Source organism: Vicia villosa, linkage group LG4, assembly GCF_029867415.1.
Source record: "Vicia villosa cultivar HV-30 ecotype Madison, WI linkage group LG4, Vvil1.0, whole genome shotgun sequence".
Classification (NCBI taxonomy): domain Eukaryota; kingdom Viridiplantae; phylum Streptophyta; class Magnoliopsida; order Fabales; family Fabaceae; genus Vicia; species Vicia villosa.
The window spans coordinates 145,337,974-145,360,187 of record NC_081183.1 but is presented as its reverse complement, the minus strand read 5'-3'; the positions used below and the strand labels follow the sequence as shown (position 1 = coordinate 145,360,187).

General features: G+C 34.6%; 1 protein-coding gene and 1 long non-coding RNA gene across 3 annotated transcripts; one reads left to right on the top strand and one right to left on the bottom strand.

Moving 5' to 3' along the window:
- Positions 1-98: 98 nt before the first annotated feature.
- Positions 99-3,141, top strand: LOC131595396 (uncharacterized). 2 transcript variants are annotated; one of them, XR_009281849.1, is made up of 4 exons: positions 99-1,581; positions 1,800-2,497; positions 2,658-2,697; positions 2,921-3,141. It is a non-coding gene; the product is annotated as an uncharacterized LOC131595396 (long non-coding RNA). The 2 variants fall into 2 exon arrangements; XR_009281848.1 differs by having other exon boundaries at positions 2,654-2,697.
- Positions 3,142-9,917: 6,776 nt separating this feature from the next.
- Positions 9,918-12,571, bottom strand: LOC131595395 (F-box protein CPR1-like). The gene is made up of 2 exons (XM_058867739.1): positions 11,224-12,571; positions 9,918-10,463 (listed from the first exon to the last, which is right to left on the bottom strand). Exons 1-2 carry the CDS (start codon positions 12,345-12,347, stop codon positions 10,424-10,426), a joined length of 1,164 nt encoding a protein of 387 aa, XP_058723722.1. The 5' UTR covers positions 12,348-12,571; the 3' UTR covers positions 9,918-10,423.
- Positions 12,572-22,214: the final 9,643 nt, after the last annotated feature.

Genomic DNA, 22,214 nt, shown 5'->3' with positions numbered 1-22,214 from the left:
GTCGCCTCCAAATAAAAATAAGCGCTTTTTTATTTCATGTTGTAATGTAACCTATTAAAAGAACACCTTTTTTTTACTTATATTTTACCAAATAAAAAAAACCCAATTTCTTAATATTATTCTGTCAACTCATATTTCTCGTTCTCACCCTCACGATCGAACTCTGAGTTGCAAATCACATTCAACTTCAAGAATTGAGAACTCTAACTTACCCTCGATTTCACGAAATCAAAAGTCACGAACCGAGTACTCAAACTTACCCCTCGCCATCACAATCTCAAACCTTGTCGATTTCACCTCCGTCAATTTCACCATTGTCAATTTCACCCTCACCTTTTCATCCTTCACTCTTCTCTGCAAATTGAGGGTTAGGGTTTCAACTATGACTTTGATTTTCAAAACCTTCTCGCGAAACCCTTATTTGTTAGAACCATTGACCTACTTTTCAAGAACCCCAGATATTGATTATCACCTCGCATCAGAGGAAACTTTGAGGATCCTTTGCCTTTTTACCCCACCCGAAGAGACATCACTGATATACATCAATGAAAGATAAGTTGTTTTTTCGATCCTACATTAATTTTGAACAAAATCCTGGTAAATTAGAAGTTATAAATTCCTTCATCAGTTTTGGATATTATGTGAATATGGCAGGGTTATTCACGATTTAGGTTTGGCTTATGCTCTTGAGGTCCTTGTCGATATTGTTTATGAATTTGTCTATGAGCTTATCTTCTTCTATGGGTAAGCCAAAGGGATTGTAACTCGTCGACATTCTATCCATGACGACTATGATCCCGGTAACCAAACCCGTATTTGTACGGGGTAGGGAGGAGATTCAATAATACTGAGCCTTGTTGGGTCTGACAAAACAGGGGTTTATGGGTCAGATAAACCATTAGGGCAGTCTTAGCATCAAGTAGACTTAATCTTCCTAGAGAAAACAGAAATCCAGTACCGGGCAGGATTCAAAGATCATGGTCATATCTAGATCACAATAGTTGTTACTCAGATAAGTGTATCCTTTCCTTTCTAATGATTTATAAGTTTTTCGACTAATTTGAGAATTTAGTGTTAGTGTTTGTTACTGAGATTGATCTCATTGTCTTAGAGTTACTTTCACAGTCAAGATTCTTTACGGTAGAGTGACGTCCAATGTTTTGAAAGAACGAATTAGAAACGCGTCGCGAAATTGGCTGGACCTCGGAAATAAGCAGGAGAAACTATAAATAATTATTGAGAGACTTTTGTAGAAACTAATGTATTGATAGGGACTTTGCAGGATATGATGTTCAGCTGTGTCAAAGTAATTTCGGCATCTGCTCTTTCAGTATCACCTTCATTAATAGCCTACCACACACAAATGTGTCAAGAGTAAAGCAGCCCAAATATTTTTGCACGATCCTTTGCACGACTATAGAGGATATTGTATCCTTTATATCAATATAATAGGCAGAAGTGACATGTTAGATGTTGCAGGAATTTCTATTTGTGAACTCAAAATGTAAGAGGTATTCCCACAACCGTTTGAAGCCTTTGAAGCTCACATGGACTGCCATGTACATAAAGCAGCACAAGAAGGTGATTGTTTAACACATAAACTGATATGTTTTTAATTAGATTGAACAAAAACAATATAAAAATTTAAGCTTCTGAACATAAAATTTCAATCAATCTTTATTTACAAAGTAAAGAATTTTTAGTTTACTTGTGTTGAGTTTCACATGATTTTACCGTGCACCAAGTTATTATCTTAGATCATCTTGTCCAATAGTTTCACAACTTATTTCATGCTTTAGTTTTATGAATGTGATGTGCAAGACATTGCCCAAGAGGTTGTGAAGAAGAGGCGATGTGCCACCAAGAAGCCATACTCTAGGTCCATGGTTGGTGCTACCCTAGAAGTCATTCAGAATAAAAGAGTTGAGAAGCCTGAAGTTCGAGATACAGCCAGAGAAGCTGCTCTCCGGTGTGGTTCTTATATATGCAGCTGGTTGTCATTAAAGATGCATACAAAACTAAAGCAAGGCTGAGCGAGCTTCTTTAATCAAACATATAAGTTTGTATATCTCTAAAAACTAGCTATTTTAATCACTAATGTCATAACTTATTTTTCATAATGTAAATTTTTATTTTTGTATTAAAGTGTCTTACTTTGAAAAGGCTAAATTTTCTATAATTATAGTGGGTGCGTTATGAGGTCAAAAGCAACCATGCACATTTTAAGGATGTAAAATTTCATTCTTTTTTGTTTGTAAAGTAGGCATGGTTTCTTTTCTTTTGATAAAAGCACTAGGCTTGTTTTCCAAACTCAAACTTGTGTATAATGATATTATAGGCTTAGAATAAGGCTAATAGTAACAAAAAAAGGAATGAGGATATTGGCTTACAGACATAGTTAGACAAGCAGATGAATACAAAACATAAGAGAATAAGTAAGAACTTTGGGAGTGATGACAAATCCAGCCAAAATATGCAGTACATCTGAGTAAGTTTGGTAAGCATCATTACTTTATATGATTATACATGTAGGTGTGACTCATGGTAACATTTTAAGCTTTTTAGTTTATACATGTTTGTTTTAGTGATATAGACTTTTCAACAATAAAATTTCTGAGTCAATTATACACTATAATGGATTTTTTTAATGCAGGAAGTATGAAAATGCTTGACAAAACCAACCTTATTTATGACCAGGTTCATTCCTATTTTCAAATGCTTTCTAGTTTTGACACCTAGTTTGTATATATTCCTTCTGAGTTGTGTATTTGGACGTGGATTGTTATTCTTGTGAATCGTACTTCCTATGATAATGATCCATTCTAAAATAACATAATGATAAAAGTGTGGAAAATTTTATTTGTTCAAAATTTGTCACTTGATATTGGATTTGTAATTTCTATTTTACCTTTTTTTCCAGAGATTGGAATCACTTGCTAATGGTAAACGTTCGTCTTAGTCTAGCTATCGAAATGCAGATAATGCAACTTCAAGAGGGACAAATGAACTTTCTTATGTATTTTTGAGATAATGATACTTATTATTATAATATTAGGATTTGATATGTTTTTCGGTTTTTTATACTACATGATATGATTATGGAATTCGCATTTTACATGATTATGAAATTCTTTTTTTTTTTTTTTTGATATTATCATGCTTATTTGATGTTAAATATTTTTTATTGGAATTAATTTTACTACATTAAAAAGTAATAGAAAATAAAAAAATATTATAATAGAAATAATTCAAAGAAAAAATAATATTAAAAAGAATAATACTATATTTAATATATATATATATATATATATATATATATATATATATATATATATATATATATATATATATATATATATATATATATATATATATATATATATATATATATATATGATAGAAGAAATAATACAATAGATAAAAATTAATAATGGTTTAAATTGTTGCTAAATGTAAAAAATTCAATAATTAGTAGCGCTTTAAACCGCTACCAATTAAATTATATCTAAAAATTCTAAATCAAATTACGACGGTTTGAACCGTCAAGATATCACACTCACGACAGTTTTATACCGTCGCAATCAACAATGAAAACAAATTTTAATAGGATATTCACGACGGTATTGAACCGTCGCCATTTCCAATTTATGTCTGTATGCCAACCCGTCATGAACTTGAACGACGGTTGGTACGACTGTTTTTACAACCGTCGCGAAACAGTCTGGGGACACACGTTTCTGCGACAGTACAACAACTGTCGTAGATAGCAAATTGCGGCGGTTTTTACTGTCGTAATCTTCCAAAATAACCGTCGCAAATTGTCAATTTTCTTGTAGTGATTGTCCACCTATCTTTGCCTATAAATGAGAGAAGTTGAGTGTCTCGGAAAACTTTTCACAATCCTTGGCATTCAAGTTTTGGAACACCTTCGTCTTCTTCATTCCAGAGAGCATTCACCGATTATTATTTGTTCCTTGATCAGAGTTTCTGCATTCGTTATCTGCTCTTTGCTTTATCAATTTCGTATCTAGATACCCTTTTCAACTCAAGCTTTCTTTTCTTTCAACATTTTCTATTTTCTAGTCAAGATGAGTGCTAGTATTGTTAACCTAGTGAGCAATTTTCAGAGCGAAAATTCTTATATTGTCGAAGGGTATCCCCATATTTTCATCTCCCTCATTTTGCTCATGATCTCATGTAAGTCTTCTTAAGACGACTACCACGACCAAGGACGTATTAGCTTCCACCTGAATGATCACTAGTTCGACCCCTTCATATAGGATTGAGGCAATTTTCTGAGGCGTTTCTTGATGGTGAAATCCCTTACGCCAGAGGCTCATCTTACCTTCAGCTACTCACCTTTTGAAGCTTCCTGCTTCTGCAAGGGCATGTTTTTGAAGTATTGGTCTTTATTCCATTTATGTCGGAATGTCCTTTCCTACCATACTAAACCAAAGCTTCTTTCCCCTGAGGAGGCAGTTATGAAGGAAAACTTGCATTCATGGTTTCAAGGGCTTGGTTACGAAGAAGGATTTAGGCCTGACGAGGTGTCCTCTTCCAATGTGAGGAAGAAGCAGATCGACACTAATAACATCTTGAGTGCGGTCATTCGGGATGAGAAAAGAGCAATTTTGGCGAGGACATAATCCTTTAGTTTCTTTTTTACACGCATGATTGCATTTTGCAAATAGCATGTATAAGTTTCAGATGTTCAATGAACTAGCTGGTGTTTAAGGCATTCAGGTTGTGGTGTCTTCCCCAACGGTCGCTGCTTCTTATCCGACTATCATTCCGACCTCGGCCATCGAAACCATAATTGTTGTCCTAAGGGTCGGCCAATTTGTTACTGTCGCGACCACTTTAACACTGGAGGAAGGGCTCCTGTCCCAAATCTTAACAAAGAGAGACTGGGACGAAGACTAAGATTCCTCCCGAGAAGAATGTACACCTAAACAAACTCGTCTTTCTGAGGACGATGTTTTGGAGGAGATGATCCCCTTCATGCAAATGATTGCTCTTTTCTCTCTGCTTGCCCTCACTCTTGAAGAGCTTGGTGCGCTTGTGTCAACGGAAAACATGTCTTACGTCCAAAATCTATTTAAAGTGAAGAACATGGAATTCGTCTCTAAGATTACCCGCATCATGTGCCAAGTCTTATATTTAATTATTTACCAAAAATTAAATGTTATATTTTAATATCTCTTTCAAATGAACTATCAAAATAAATGTCTTTGTTTTTCTTAAAATAAACATGTTTAAAAAAAATTAGATAATTCATTTGAAACTAAATTAAAAGTTTAAATATTATACAGTACATACTACAAATTTCTCTTTTAAATGAGATCAATGTGATCTTTTTATTTTTGTATTGTTATTAAATAAAATAAAATTTAAATTATTATCATGTTAGTTGATTTTTGAGGCCGTGAGAATCCTTTATCAAACACCACGGTGAATAAAATTTATCTATAAATTTGTTGGATGGATCACCCGAACAAGTGAACAGGTGATGTCAACTTTGTGTCGCTGAGGTCTTAAGAATCTTTTATCGAATATTATGGTGAATGACAATATTTATATATGAATTTACTAGATGGATAACCTGATCAATATACTAGTGATATTCTATCCTACTTCTAACTCTGTTGCTAATTTAGATGTGAATTTAAAAAAAAAAAAAAAAAGGATGTGAATGAAAGATATATATGTATGGAGTTTGTGTCATTGTTCATGTACTTGAGACATCCTCTCCTTCTTTTAACTATGTTGCACATTTAGATGTGAATGGAAGATATATGCAAGAGATACTATAATACCTGAGTTAGACATTGTGTAATTTTGTTAGAACAAATGGATGAATTCATTATGTTTTTTTTTTCTTTTTCAAAAAAAGGGGCAGAAACCCATGATATAAAAAGAGAACATAAGTACAAAAATAAGGAGGGCAGGATAGCTAGTGGTGGCAAAACGGGCTGTGACCCGCGGGCCGATCCGCGCACCCGTCAAAATTGCGGGTTGGGTTGGAATTTTAGACACGCCTCTCGCCAAACCCCGCCGCCCGCCATAGCACGCCCCGCCAATGCCTGCCGCCGGCCAAAGCCCGCCCCTCCTCCAAAATTTCCTATTTTTTAGTTATTTTTAGTAATTCCAATTCTTGATGTAAATATATGTAATATTTTTTAAGTAAAAGTTGTTAAAAAGTTGTTTTTACAAAAAAATTGTTTTGAAAAATAAGTGAAAAATTTAATTAAAAGGTTAAAAAAACCAATTAATCTAATAAAAAATATATATATAAATAAAAATAGGCGGACAAGTCCGCCGCCCGCCAACCCGCCATCTTGGCGGGGCGGATATGATTTTTATGTCCATTTCACTTGGCGGGCATGCCCACCCCGCTCGTTTTTTGGCGGGCTTAAGGCGGGGTGGACGGCGGACGGGACGGGCGGCCCGTTTTGCCACCCCTAAGCACAGCACCTCACCTCAAACCTATCTAATTCTATAATAAGGTAAACCTATCAAATTCTTGTTAAAATACATTAAAGCCTAAATTTGCTAATATGTTAGCACAATGATTACCTTCCGAATTGATTATGTGATCATACATCATATATGAAATACTTATATATATATATATATATATATATATATATATATATATATATATATATATATATATAAGGAAGATAAATATTATAAATAACTTTTATTAGTTTATTATAAATATTTGGTAATTTATTTGAATAAATGATCAGGTATTTATAAATTTCACTTTTTTTAAAATCTAAATTTTCATCTTTATTATAAAATAAATTTTCATTTTTTTAAATTTATTGAATAATTAGTGTGATTGAACTATATATAGTTTAATATATCAAATTTTCAATAAATTAAAAAATTAAAATTAATTATTATAATATACATCTTTTATTCTTTATTATACATAAATTTTGACTTTTAAATTTATTAAATAACTAATGTATGTGACATATATATATATATATATATATATATATATATATATATATATATATATTAATTATTTAATAAATTTAAAAGTCAAAATTTACTATAATAAAAAATGAAAGAGAATAAATTATACTAGTCATGTGTTCTTCGGCTGTGTTTCTACTAGTCAAAGTTGGCGGGCAGCAGGTTTGTCATCTATTATAGAATTCGTTTACATACCTTTCGTGATGCTAAGTCACTTATTTTTTATGTTTGTAATCGCGAGGACCGTAGGGATGCGGGTAGATTTGCGGTTTATCTTGAGACGTTTTGGAGAAGTAGAAATAATGTGGTGTGGCAAGATACTCGTGAAGATCCTATACAGATTGGTCTACAAGCCTATCACAATTGATATGATTGGTCTTTAGCTAGAGATAAGCAAAATTCTCCCGTTGCTACTAGTAGCTCAGAGGTTTGGGTTCCACCTACGGTCAACCAAGTAAAGTGCAATGTTAAAGCAGCATTCAATAAGGTTTGCGGTACTACTAATAGAAGTTGGTGCTTTAGGGATCACATGGGAGATTTATCACAGGTGGAGTGGCTTGGGATGTGAGTTTTCTTTCCCTCATCGAATCTGAAGCCACCGCTTTGAAAGAAGTGATCCAAAATGCCATCTCTTTTCATTTATCTCATGTTACCTTTGAAAGAGATTGTCAAATTGTCACTAAGGCTATTCACACTAAACATGTAGGTAACTCTGAATTTAGTCTTATTATTAAGAATATTCAGAATTTGTTGCTTCTTTTTCTGAACTTTTAAGTAAAGTTCATTAAGCGCCAAGCGAATTCGGTTGCCCACACTTTAGCAAAGGCGGCCAATTTTTGGTCTATGCGTAGTTTCTTTAATATGGTACCTCTTTGTATTGATCATTGTTTAAGGAATGAAAGTCGTTAAGTTTGTTTCGGTCAAAAAACTCAAAAAGTTGGGTAAGGTTACCTCATTTGTAAAATGCTTTGAAAACAATAAATATTTGTAATATTTTAATAAATAATTAAATGTGTTAAATTATATGGAATCATGTAATTGGTTGGAGGTACATTACCCAATTTTTTGTGATGGAGAGAGAAGTTGTCCCAAAAAAATTTCCATGCAGCATTCATTACCAAATTTAATGTAGTGAAATCTAAAATACTACTCTCTCTACTCTTTAATATAAAAAAATATTACGTTTTAAAATGTATCTTTAAATATATCAATTATTTAATAAACTTAAAAAATAATTTTTCTTATATTAATACTCACTTTATTAATAAATAGTTTGGTTATTCATCCATGTTTTATATGTGGATCCAAATATAACCAGGTCTTTCTATAAAAGCCTAAAATAAAATCAATAATTTTAATTAATTATTAATTATTTTTTTGATTTAAATTTAATAAAAGCTAACAATTAATAACTAGATTTGAGACATCAATATTAACATAAATTAAGTGGATTGCTTTTATTTTATGTTTGTAATTTATGAAAATAACTTAGGTCTATTGTTTTATTACCTTTTTATAATAACTGCCCATGATAGTTTATTAAGAGCAGATTTTTTTAAAACTAAAACAACAATGATTAAAGATAAAAACAAATTTAAGAATTATTTGGATGAAGCATTTTAGTGAAGGAACGTAATTTCTTGAGAAAATTAAAAATGATTTGATCAAAATTTATTGTTTGGATGAAAAATATAGAGAATTATTAAAATGATATAAATTTATGATATATTTTACTCAAGTTAAATTTAAGGAATTTCAAATGACACCAAAAATTAAAGAATTTAAAATTTCTCCTTCACTCTATATAATGCAAATGTTAAATTATTTATTATTATTTTTTTCAAAATTTGCAAGACAGTACTCATATTTTATGAAAATTTCAAATTCATCCATACAAATTCTAAAAATTGCAAATAAGTCCTCAATAATTTTCAAAATTTATAAATTAATTCCTTCAAATTTGTAAAAATTGCAAATTGGTCTATATTATTCTTTTTTTTAAATTTCGCTCAAAAATTTTAAAATTTATAAAACAATCCCAAAAATTTAACAAAGAATCATTTTAACATTTCATCCAAACAAATTAATTTAAAAATAATAAATTTCAATTGAATCATTTTAAGATATTTATTTTAAGCAATTAACATATTTTGTTTGTTTATAAGTAAAAATTGCTCTATTTTATATTCTTGTTAATCCTGTCATACTTTAAAAAAATAAATCAAAAGCTATTACAACTTGTCCTTTTCATTTAAATAAATCTTTTTAAAAGTCTGATTAATTTATAAACATTAAATCGATATAATTAAAATCACAGTTTAGTTTTAAAAAAGTGATACATGTCTTAAATATGTTAGAAATGGACTATAAATATAACTTAAAAGTATATGAAAACAAGTTTTCATGTTGAAGCTTCTAATTCTAGCGTCTTTGATAAACATAAGAACAACCGGTCAGGTCAAACATAAGAACAACCGGTCAGTGGCGGAGTCAAAAATTTTACGGAGTTTGGGCAAAATTTTTACACCTTATCTTTATTAATTTTATATTCTATTTCTACTAATTTTGCCCTTGATTTTGTCTAAAAATTACTAATTTTATCTCTGATGTTGTCTAAAAATCAACTATTAAATGAGAAATATACAACGAAAGGAGGAGTTGAGCCCGGACACGTGTCCGGACTCGTTGGACTGTAGCTCCCCCATGTGAACAACTAAATAAATTTAGTACCTTGCATTCCACTTGAAACCACCGTTGACTAAATTCTCTCCTTCATGCAAAACACGGAAATTTTGATAAAAATATGAATAACTATAAAAATATCCTTGAAATTCAGTTTTAAAAGTAATAGCCGAATTTTGAAAAATAACCGAGATTAACACAAGCAAGAGTTTTCACAAGCAAACAAAGTAAATATACACTTCGTATAAGATTCCAAATGTAAAAGTTTCATTATAGTTGACAGTAAAACCAGATTAACTCGCATATATACAGAATCACATAGTACTATAAAGTTTTTCAATACTTTGTACACCATAACAACATATAAGCCACTTTACTACACTTTGTTACACCCAAACAACATACACCCAAACGACATTCGGGCCATTTTTATTTGTATTGTGTATAGCAGGTGCCGCAAGATCGGAAATTAAAGGAAACAAGTCATGTACATTTAGTATCCTTTTTTCTTCATCTTCAACATTCTATTCTGACTTTGAGATGTTTGTGCCATTTTCGTAGGCTTTTTTGCACCGGAGATCATGCCTTCACAGTTCTACCGGAAATGGACCCCCTATGTGAGATCTTTACATGAGAGGGGGAAGTATAATCTCACACAATTCAAGAGAGATTAAAATGGTGCAGCTCCATCGCCAGAAACAACTGGAGCTTCAGGTTTAAGCTACACATCATTGGCTCTTCCATCACTCCCTTACAGTGTCAATTTAAATCCTTGAGACAAGAAGTCATCCCTGAAAAAAAAAAACAAAAATCTCTTATAGAATAGTAATAAAAAAAATCAAATCTTTGAAAGAAACTATACATAAACTTCAAGTAATTTCAACAACAACCAAACTCTAACCCACTAAGTGAGGTCGACCGCATGAATCAACTTTCACTATGTGTATGTTTGGAAATAAATCTACCCACCGCTACCGCACGTTTCAATGTATTTTAATGTGAAATTTATAAGCTACAAATGGTAGCTTCTGATAGACGTGCGTTTATAAAGCATCCACCGCACAAACATAGGCTATAATGTTATATCCAAGACTATACTTCTATTCAAATCATTAATCTCAAGATCTTTCTTAAAATTTCCAAGTAATTTCATGGAGAGAAAATTTCTAAACAACAACATTCTTCTCCTTACATAACAAGATTCATTTTTAACCCAATTCACAGAAAAGCAATCCTGCAAATCCTTTTGATTCTTTTTTTTTCCTAAAGAGAAGAGTGTGGACTTCAGCTAGTCACAAGGTCAACTCTTACAGACAAACATAGTAGCATTTGTTTCTTTTGAAATCCAGCATACACAATTGTCAAATACATATACATATACATCAACAAAGGTAGAAACTTCAAATCATTGTACTATAACAACATGTATATATACAAATTATACAATGGGGATTCAGTTTGACAATAATGTAAAGCTCAACCACAGGTATGAGATATCATATCATATACAACTTATACTACATAGCAAAAATTCAGATAAACAACAAGTACCTTCTATTGCTTATACTTTCGCATCTCAGCTTATGCTGAATCTCCTTCCTATAATTATCCATAGGCAATGAAGGTGGTACAAGGCTCTCAACACAAATCATGCCTTCATTCAAACTAGGAATTCCTTGAACATCAACAACTTGTCCATTCTTAAAATCATACCAAACTAGCTTCTTCCGTTCAACTTCCAATAAAACCCTACTTCGATCCTCCGAATAACCCAAAGGCCTCAACGATTTCAAAGGCAAAATAAAACACGGTTCAATCAAAGTAAACAGCTTACACCAACTATCTCTAGATCCATACTTTCTCATCACCCACACATCAACTTTACTAGCTTGATAATTCACAATCATACAAAGACACCCTCCCAAAACAGCAACATCAATTTCAAAACTTTCACTGTTATCAACTTCAGGAAGAGGAACCTCTTCGAAAACCTCGAGTGTAAGATTAAACCCAACGATTAAATCCGGCTGCAACGGCTCGAGCTTCCGAGTCACAATCCAGTGGAGAGAATTCTCAACCAAAACCCCCATGGTTCTCGCACAGCAAAGAGCATAATTCATACTCGGAAGCGCCTTCCACGAATTCGTCTTCGAGCTGAAAACCCTCACCTGCGAATCGAAAGTCCGTTGTTGCAGATCAACGTAATAAGAGATTCTCACCAGCTTATAATCACAACCAAACGGATCGTAACCGAATCCGTGAACTCGAGCGGCGAAGAGAGAGGTGTCCGATTCAGCACGGGGAGAGATAGGTAGATAAGGGATGATCCGGTGTTTACGTATGTTAGGGTTCCAGAAAGCGATGTCGTCGGCGATGTTGGAGATGCAGAGGATACCGTTGCAGGATCCGAAGAGAGTGATGCGGTTGCTGTAACACATGAGGGGGTGGTTGAGAGGAGTTAAGGTGGTGAGGGATGGGAAGTTGAGTTGGTAGAGATCGGAGTTGTGGCGGAGGATGAGGGTGGAGTTGGAGGAGTTGTGGAGGTGGAGGTTGATGAAGTTGTGGCTGTCGATGAGGGAGCGGAGAGATTTGGAGGATAGTCGGAAGCGGAGGAGGGGGAGGACGGGGAGTAAGGAGAGGATGTCGGTGAAGAGGTCGGAGGGGATGTTCGCCATTGTTGGGAGAGGGGTTGTTTTTTTTTTGGATGGAAATGAAGTGGAATGGATAGGTTAGGTTTGGTTAGGTGGAATGGGGAGAAAGTAATGATGTTGATGGGGGGAGATTCTGTGGCCTAGTGTTTAGGAAAAGGTGGAGGTGGGAAGGTGGGAGGAAATTGCATGAATTGTTGACTATGCTTTCTTTTTCTTCTTTTATACGGCAAAATGGCAATTGATGATGAGTGTGGGATGTGTGTGGTTGGAGGAAATGGAAGGCCAGCAATTGCGCAATAGACTTTTTTTAAGTGACAAGTCCTCTTCTCGTGAGGGTTTTTTTTTATGACTTGAGAGAGATGTTTACTTGGCAAGTTAATGAAGAACCATTGATAAATTAATGAAGAACCAACGACTACAACCGATTAAAGTCAAAGTTAAAGAGTAATTTTATGATAGGAATCCTAATAAATCGAATCTAATTAAAATCTAAATGGATAGGAATCCTAATAAATGGAATCTAATTAAAATCTAAATATATATATATATATATATATATATATATATATATATATATATATATATATATATATATATATATATATATATATATATATATATATATATATATATAATTAAGAAAATTATTATTATATTATTTAGAAATATCTATCTAAATTGTCAAACTTAAATGACAAATTATTGGTGATGTATAATTTGTCAAAGATAGAATATAATATTAATTTGGATAAAGCTAACATGTGCCCCCAGGGCACATGTTAAGAAACCTAAATATAGTAAATTTGTATTGGAAAACGTAATAAAAACATTAAGGGTCATGCTAACTAGTGCCCCAGGGGCACTCTTTAAGGTTTTCATATAAAGAAAATATTGTCTAAATAAATTAATCAATTCAATTTTCAATGCACTGAATACAATTTATTTTAATGAAATATGCAATTTTGCTCATTAAAAGAAGTCAATTATTTCTATTTTTAATGTATTAATTACAAGTATATTTAACAAAACATTCCTTTTTTAAACTCTTAACCAGTGCCTCTGGGGCACTCGTTAGCATTTCCCAAACATTAATTATAAACTTTTTATAAAAACAGTGCACAATTTCTAAGAAAAAATTTCTACATTTAGCTCTTAACATGTGCTCTAAGGGCACATGTTAGCATTACCCTATTAATTTTACATGGAAAGATATAAGTGTTATTATTCTACTTTCTTTTTTATTTTCTCTTACTTTGCTATTATAACTTGATTAGTAATGAATATTATCATATTAGTTCATAAATATTAACTAAGTTAGATTCAAATATCTAATTATTCTCAACACGTTATCGGTAGGATTGTTTCTATCATAAGTTTGTACTACACTGGGTATATATATATATATATATATATATACACACACACACGTTATCAGTAGGACACTGGGGTACGTTTCACATTTTCTAAAGTAATTGTGGTATTCATTATATGTGTGTCTGTTGTTGATAGTAGCAACGTTAGGGTTTGATGTTCATTAAGTTGTTAGGTTTGTATGTTGATATTGTTATTAGGTCAAAATGGATATGGATGCATTTTACGTTGATTTTCATCATGGGGTTTTTTCGTTGGTCATAAGTATGAAGAAGGGAAAGTGTCAAACTGGAAGTGTGATGGTGATAAATGGAGTTACTTTGAGATTTTGGGGTTATTAATGAGATGAAGTATCCAGTGGTTCTTGAAATTTGGTACGACTTTGCTGGAATAATAAAGGCGCTAGAAGATGACTTTGGTTCTATAGAAGCATTGAACTGGTCCAAAACTAATGAAAAAGTTGATATATATTGTTCATCCTATTTTCCAACCTGATATAGAAGTTACCCTACCTGAACCCCAACCTGAACCCCAACCTGAAGTAGACTCAAATGGACCAACTAAAGTCCAACCTGATGTATTGTCAAGTGAACCAACTAAGGCCCAGCCTGAAGTAGAGGTAACTAAACTAACTGAGGCCCAACCTGAACCAACTGAGGCCCAACCTAAAGTGGTGTCTACTGAACGAACTGAGGCTCAACCTGAAGTGGTGTCCAGTGAACCAAATGAGGCCCAACACGAAATAATTTCAAATGATGTAAATGAACCAACCGAGGCCCAAGGTGAAATAGTTTCAACTGAACTAACCGAGACTCAACTTGCAGGTATTATTAAGCAACAACATGATGGTGATGACTGTGAAGGAGTCAGGTTTTATGACTCAGATGATGTGATTTTAAATTATGAGTTTGGTGAATTGTTTGTAGGAGAAGGGTTCATTGCTGGCCAAAATGATCAACCTCTTGATGAACTCCTGCCAGATGAAACATCTAAAAAAAGAGGAATAATGGAAGACCAAAGAAAAAAAGGGTGGGAATGGAACTCCAAAAAAGGCTGGGAATGGAACTCCAAAAAAGGCATCAGGTAGATCCAAGTCACAAAAGGGAAAAAAGGGAAGACCAAATAAATAAAAAGGGTGGATAAAGGAAGTTCAACTGCAGTTGGTGTTGAAACATCAAGTGAGAAAGATGTTATTGACTTTGGATTTAGACAAAGGAGTAGAGGTAGGAAAGTATGTCGTGGTTTGTCAGATTCTGACTATCAAACCGAAGAGCTAATAAGTGAGGATGATATGAGTAGTGATTATTTAGATGGGGGTGGGAAGGCAAAACATCCATCATTTGTTATGCCTAAGAATTTTAATGACTATAAGTGGGTATTAGGAAGCTTGTTTTCAACAAATGAGGAGTTCAAGGAAGCTATTGCAAGTTATGTTGTTCACACTGACATGGATTTAATATTTATGAAGAATGACAGGACTAGGTGATATGAGTAATGACAAGGAAACATATCCCCAAGCATGGGAAAGGGAAGTGAGGGAGATGAGAAAGTTTAATGAGGAGGCATACAAACATTTGTTAAAGATTCTTCGTAGATACTGTTAGCTGGAGATTTCGTTCAGGAAGAATATCCTTTGAGGAGTCAGAATTCGAAGGAAGATGGTTACTGATGACCATTTCTGAGATTTAAAAATGGCTACTGATGGCCATGTTTCGAGAATGATGGTTTAAGTTGAAACGAGAATAGTCAGAATTAGAGCTGATTCAAAGAGAATCACCTTTGGGACTTAAACGTTTTTGCGAAATACGTAAGGTACTGAAGCTTAACGTGTTTTCGTGGTATTCTCGGTTCTGATCACGTTGCCACGCGTCGAAAGAGGATTCAGGCGGGAGGATTTGAATTTCGAAGTAGTCTGTGTAACTGCACAAGGACAGATGGCATCCCAGGGATTCTTGTGGGTAACGTGGCACCAGATTAGTGTAGGACCGTTAGGATCAAATTTAGTATAAATAAGGGTCTTAATGTTAGGATTCGGGGTGTTCATTTTGTACAAATCACTCACAAATCACTCAAGTATCAAGTGTTTAGAGAACGAGTTCGCTGAGAAATGTACGTATGACACCAACACCAGTTTAATACATTTGTACTTCATTTTTATGCAAAGTATCTTTCCAATAGTATTGCTTTCGTTTACTTCCTGTCATTTATATTCCTGCACTTCTTTTATTCTGTTTTGTTTCATTTCGAAGCACTTTACATTCCTGCATTTAATATTCTTGCATGTTACATTCTTGCACTTTACATTTCTGCACTTTACGCGTTTTTACTTATATTTCTTTGTCGAAAGTCATACTTATGTGTATAACAAGTGTTGTTTTTAGGTGAACATTCATTCGATCATATCATAAACAAGTTTTCTCGAAGTCAGAACAAACAAGCATGAATCAAATCATATCGAAAGACAATTGTTTGACTATGTCCTAGGATCAATCTAGTCGATCCTGCGAGTAACCAAAGTATATTTTATAGTTTGGAGGACTAACGGTTGTTTACCGGAAATCACCGTAAACAAATTGGCACGCCCAGTGGGACAGTGTCAAACAGATTGTTATTAATTGATTGTTTTGTTTTGTCTAGACAATATCAAGACCTTGTATGAACCTTAGGAACGGTAAATTAACCAACAGTGCACAACCGATTCCCAAACGAAGGTACAACAAGAAAATGGCCAATGTGGCCAGTGCTGGGGGAGATCAAGATCCCCCACAGGGGTCAGGAACAGGAGCGGCAAATTCTACGCATGTTTCGACTTCTACTCAAGGAGCGCAAGATATACCGGGTTCGACAGGATCTGGACCCACAAGTAGTTCCCAGGATATACCCGAAAATACTACAGGAACGACAGGGACTGTTCCAGTTTCGAGTTCGACTACCGCGCCTCCATCCATCAGCGCAAGCGAGATACCACCTTTCTCGACAAACGCTGCAAGTAACTTATTTACCCCGGGACCATCATCCACTTTCGAAGGATGGAGACCAAACAATCCATATGGATTGCCATATTCATACATGGCAGGATTACGAGGAGCAGGGCCTACGTACATTACAACTAACCCGACGGCGTTTTCGCCGAATGTCAGTTCGATAGGTCGAAGCGCACAAAACACTGGCTTCTCTGCCCAAGTACCCCCTTTTACCACAAATAGTCAAGCAGCATTTCGACAGGAAATGGATGCAAGTAATCATGATATGTTAGGAGTCCTTGCTAAAGAATTGGGGTCGATTTTGAATCCATTAGCAACAAATATTGCCAGGACTAACCAGGAGAATGTGGAAACTTTCTAAAAAATATCATCTCAAATGAATCGAATGGCGGATTTCATGGGAGTTCCACAACCTAAGCAAAAAAGTAACCAACCCCCATATCGAGAGGGTGAAGCCATCATGGAACGTGTTCAAAATATAGTCACTCCACCTAGGGCAACCACCGCTGACGTAGTTCCTCCATCCAGGACAGCAGCAATCGAAAGAAACCGAGTAATAGACTTAGAGGGTTCGAGTCAAAGGACTGTTCCTGTCCATCAAGAGATTGCGGAGGAAAGACCCAGGTTAAGGGTAGTAGGTAGGAACGAACACCCAGACGAAGTGGTTCAAAGGGTTAGAAGAGAGAATTTGGCCACGGAAAACAACTTAGCGGCCATGATAGAGAGAATTATGGCCAATAATGGCCTAAATACTGGACTTCAATGTCCAAATTATACATCCCCCATAGCAGAATATATTATGCAAACAGAATTACCAAGGGGTACCAAAGTACCAAAATTCACTAAATTTTCAGGGGACACCAGTGAGTCAACCGTGGAACACATTGCCAGGTATTTAACGGAAGCAGGAGATTTAGCAGGGAACGAAGATTTAAGGATTAAATACTTCCCTAGTTCGCTAACAAAAAATGCTTTTGTGTGGTTCACTACCTTACCCCCAAATTCGATAGATGCATGGGCACACTTGGAGAGATTATTCCATGAACAGTTCTACATGGGCCAAACCAAGATAAGTCTTAAAGAACTGGCTAGCATCAAGAGGAAGTTTATGGAGCCTATAGATGATTACTTAAACAGGTTCCGTTTGTTGAAATCAAGATGTTTCACGACTGTCCCAGAGCATGAGTTAGTCGAAATGGCTGCAGGAGGGTTAGATTATTCAATTCAAAAGAAATTGGATACTCAATACCTAAGGGACATGGCCCAGTTGGCAGACAGGGTTCGACAAGTCGAACGACTAAAAGCAGAAAAGGCCAGAGCGAATAAGAATTACAAGAAAAAAAGGGTGGCTTACGTCGAGGCTGAAGACGTTGACGACGAATATTTCGAAGAATCATACAGCGTGGAAGAGGTCGAAATAGATCTAGTTGAATTAAAAAAAGCACCGCCTTATTCTTGCAAATTGCTCACCCCTGCTAATGGAAAAAATCCAGTAGAAAATGATAAAAGCGATAGATTCCCTAAGAAAACTTATACATTTGATGTCACTAATTGTGACGAAATATTTGATTTGCTAGTAAAAGATGGCCAGATGATAGTTGTAACACGGTGAACTGACTTTTATTTTTATTTCGCAAACAATGTTGCGGTGAGCACGAGTCGCCACCGACTTTTATTTTGTCCAATGTTAGGAAGGGTAAAAAGTACAGAAAAAGACCCTTTTGAAAGAAAGCGGGCTCGGGGGGTAAGTTATGAAAAGGGAAGGTGCAAGCACCCTTTTCATCCGTAGTTATCTACGGGCTCTTAACTTGCTTAGCTCATGTTTGTTTGTTTGTTTTGAAAGGAGCATAAGGACTTTAGCGTAAATGCGTAGCCTTAATCTTTTGAAATAGTATTGAAAAGATATTTTTATTGAGCTAGGCAGTTTAAGAGAACTACCCTAATTAATTGGTCTTTTTCTATAATTTTTAAAGTTCCCAGGACTATCCATACTATATAGGAGTAGGTAGTCCCTGTTATATTGGACGTGTTTAAGGGACATCGAAGGGTCATCGATGGTCATTGAAAGCAACAAATAGAGATACTTTAGCAATTTAGCGGGACTATCATCATTTTCCGAAGGGGCTCAGAGGGACAAGATCTTTTACCGTAGGCAACTCCGAGGGACGTTTAGGGACTAAGATCTTTTTATGATGATATTTTCACGAGGGTCATCGTTTGCTAAAGTACCCCCATATTCGAGGGACATGACCATATGATCGAAGGCAACCAAGAGGGGCGTACCTTAGAGGTGAGTGTGTGAGAAGAGTGTGTTAATTACAGTTATGTTAATCTTTGAGTTAGTGATCTAACGGTTGATTTTAGTCTTGCCATACACGCCCTAACATACATCTAGCAGTTATAAGGGTGCGGAAAATAAAAGCAGAAACATAAGGTCCTACGCTATTACAAGGCTTCGGGGAGGGGGATTACATAACCAAAAATGGGGATAGGAAAATTATTACAAACTCGGATAAAAATGAAACGATTAAGTGTGCAAAGTTAAATAACTTGTAAACGTTCATGAAAACAATCTGAAGGCCTCAAGTGTAGTACCTCGCAAACAAAATAGAATGTTAGTACAAATACTTAAAATGATGTATGAACAATGAAAGAAATATGAACAAATAATGACTAAAAAAAAAAATTAATAAAAGCAATTCTAGAAATAAATATATTAAATGCTAAGAGGACAATTAACATTTTTTGGAGTTTTTAATGTGAGAATAAACTATAATATTTTGGCATTTTTTTATTAATTAGAAGAAAATAATGCAAATAACCAATAAAATAGCCTAATTAAATAAACCTAACTAATTTAATTATTCTAGTAATGTACATATTTTCTTTTGGATTAACATTAAAAATGACCAAACTTTCTATGTAAAACCACCACATCTTATTTTCAAAACTTAAACTCTACACGTGACATGTTATCAGTAAAAAGAAACACTATTTGTTATTTGATATGAAGACATAGAATCATTATAACGCAAACAATCAGTATATTGACCGATTCAAACTTCCAAAGGAGCCAGTATAATATTGACAGAACATTGACAGGTAGCTTTTTATATTAATAATTAAACAAAAAAAACAATAAACAAAACTAACATATTTAGACCCACACATCAGATATTCGTTCTTATCCTCCTTACTCTCAAAATCAATTTTCTCTTCATCTCTCAAATACTCTTTTCTCCAAACCAAACCCACAGTTCCAAACATATGAGAACAAACATGAAAAAAAGAAAGGCCATACCTGAACAACTGTGCCGCTGGAAGAGAGGAGCGTTGGTGGGCGATTCGGCGGAAAGATCTGAGTATGAGGCTGCATGGATTCGCTGACGTGGCTGTGTTCTCACGGTGGCCGATCATCTGCGGGTTGGTGTGTTCCGTCGAAGAGATGCGCCGCGGCCAGATGGTGGTGCGTTCCATCCGCGTGCAGATCGGCAATGAGTTTTGCGGCTTCGAAAGCTTCGATCCAATCGCGTCAGTTATGGTTCCCATCTTTTTTTACCTGCAAAACAAAGATCAATGGTGTATTTTGATTGTCTTATTTCCTGATTCGTCTCTCTCTTTCCTGCAAAACAAAACAGGGACAACAATACACAAAAGAAACATTTTATGATTGATTAGAAACAGTGAAATTTGAGTGGCGCTGAGAATGTTCTTCGTTGATGTTGTGCTGTTGTGGAGGCTGATCGGAGATGATAGCTGAGCGACTAACACGTGCTGGGTGTGCGCGGTCTCGGAGGACTCTCATCGGAAATAGCTTTTTCCGTTTCAGCGTCGTCACCGTAATGGAATCGTCAAAATCGCCTTGATGCTGATTGTTGTTGTTCCTGAAAGAGATAACAGACACAAAAAAAATGCGGTGGTTTGTCATTAAACTATTTTGTTCAAAACAAACTTTGGGAACATTGATGTTGTTGTTCTTTGTTTGATTGAAAAAATGTTGGGAAAATTTAAACTATGTATAAAAGGTGAATATTGTTATATGTACAAAGGATGGCTCTTGTGTATGAGAATGAGGGTTTGTTCGGGTGTCGTTACTGTACGTGGAAAGAGCTTGTTTGCTTTTGGGACTGGTTTCTGTATGTGTTGTGCCGTGTGTAAGGGTTTTGTTCGTTGTCTTATTTATAATGTAGAGAATTAGTAAAATTGAAAATAGAATGAAATCACATATTGATGACAATTAACCAACGATAATTGAAACTTAAAACCAAATTTGATTTGATTTTTAAATTGTAATTATTTTGATTAATTTCATAAAACTATCCTAAAATAAAGATGGGAGAAAAATCAATTCAAATATTTTTGTATTTTGGATTTTTTTTTACTAAAGAGAGCATGAAATCAAGATTTAAATGAAAAATTGGATTTTTGACTAAAAAGAGCATGAAATCATGATTTAAATGAAAAATTGGTACTCTTGAAAATTGACTAAAATAAAAAAATGAAAATACAATTTAATTAATAAAAAAAACATTTTTAGTGATTTTTTGAATAAAAAGTGAAAATACAGTTAGAACTAAGGTTAAAAAACAAATAAAAGTGAAAAGTGTTAGGCGCAGGATTCAAACCCGTGACCTTGTACTTACATATCTTACCTCCTTACCAATTGTGCTATATTATTTGTTCAAAATAAAAAGCCAATTGAAAGTATATGAAGAATCGGCCAACATTTTGCTATTTTTTAAAATATAAATAATTTAAGAGTAAATCATTATATTTTAAAATAGACTTCAAATCGAATATTTATAAAATTCAGGATATCACTGTAAATGAACCCAACATTTTATAAAAATTCAATTTTTGAAAATAATTTCGAATTTTTGAAAAGTGTGGGCAAATTTTGGGGTATGACAGCTGCCCCTGTTCAATCTTCTTAAACCTGAGGATGTAGATTGGCTTGTGTGCCTATCGGAATCTGAAGGTGGAAGAGGATTGAACACTAGAATACCCAGAAATTTGCCCTTGTTGATGGAGGGACTTTTGTATGAGATGGGCTTAAAGATGCCATCCGGAGGTTAACAGAGAACTGTCTGAGATGGGCTTAGAGATGCCATCCAGGTGTGTCGAGAAGATGTATGATGGAGATGGGCTTGAAGATGCCATCTGACTTGATATACTTAAGAGTCAGAATGTGTCGTACGTTAGACTGGGTCTAGCTTGCATCAGCAGATGTCTGGAAAACCGTGCGTTAGGTTGAAGGAATGAGTCGTGCGTTAAGTTGAAGGAATGAGTTGTGCGTTAGGTTGGAGGATAAGTCGTGCGTTAGACTGATCCCCTGTGTTGAGGAGTATTTGAATGTTGATCGTGTCATTACCGTTCGTAGTAGATGAATTAGATCTTTGAGAGTTGGTCGTGTCAGCACCGTTCGTAGTAACTGAATTAGACTTAGGAAATAATTGATCGTATCCACATTGTTCGTGATGATGGAATTAGATCTCTTTAAAGGTCGATCGTGTCAGCACCGTTCGTAGTAACCGAA

Bases quoted from the DNA above. Each gene is read 5' to 3' on its own strand.
- LOC131595395 (XM_058867739.1), bottom strand. From the start codon at position 12,347: ATGGCGAACATCCCCTCCGACCTCTTCACCGACATCCTCTCCTTACTC. The intron at 10,464-11,223 runs GTACTTGTTGTT...TTTTTTTTTCAG, and splicing joins GAAAGTATAAGCAATAGAAG to GGATGACTTCTTGTCTCAAG.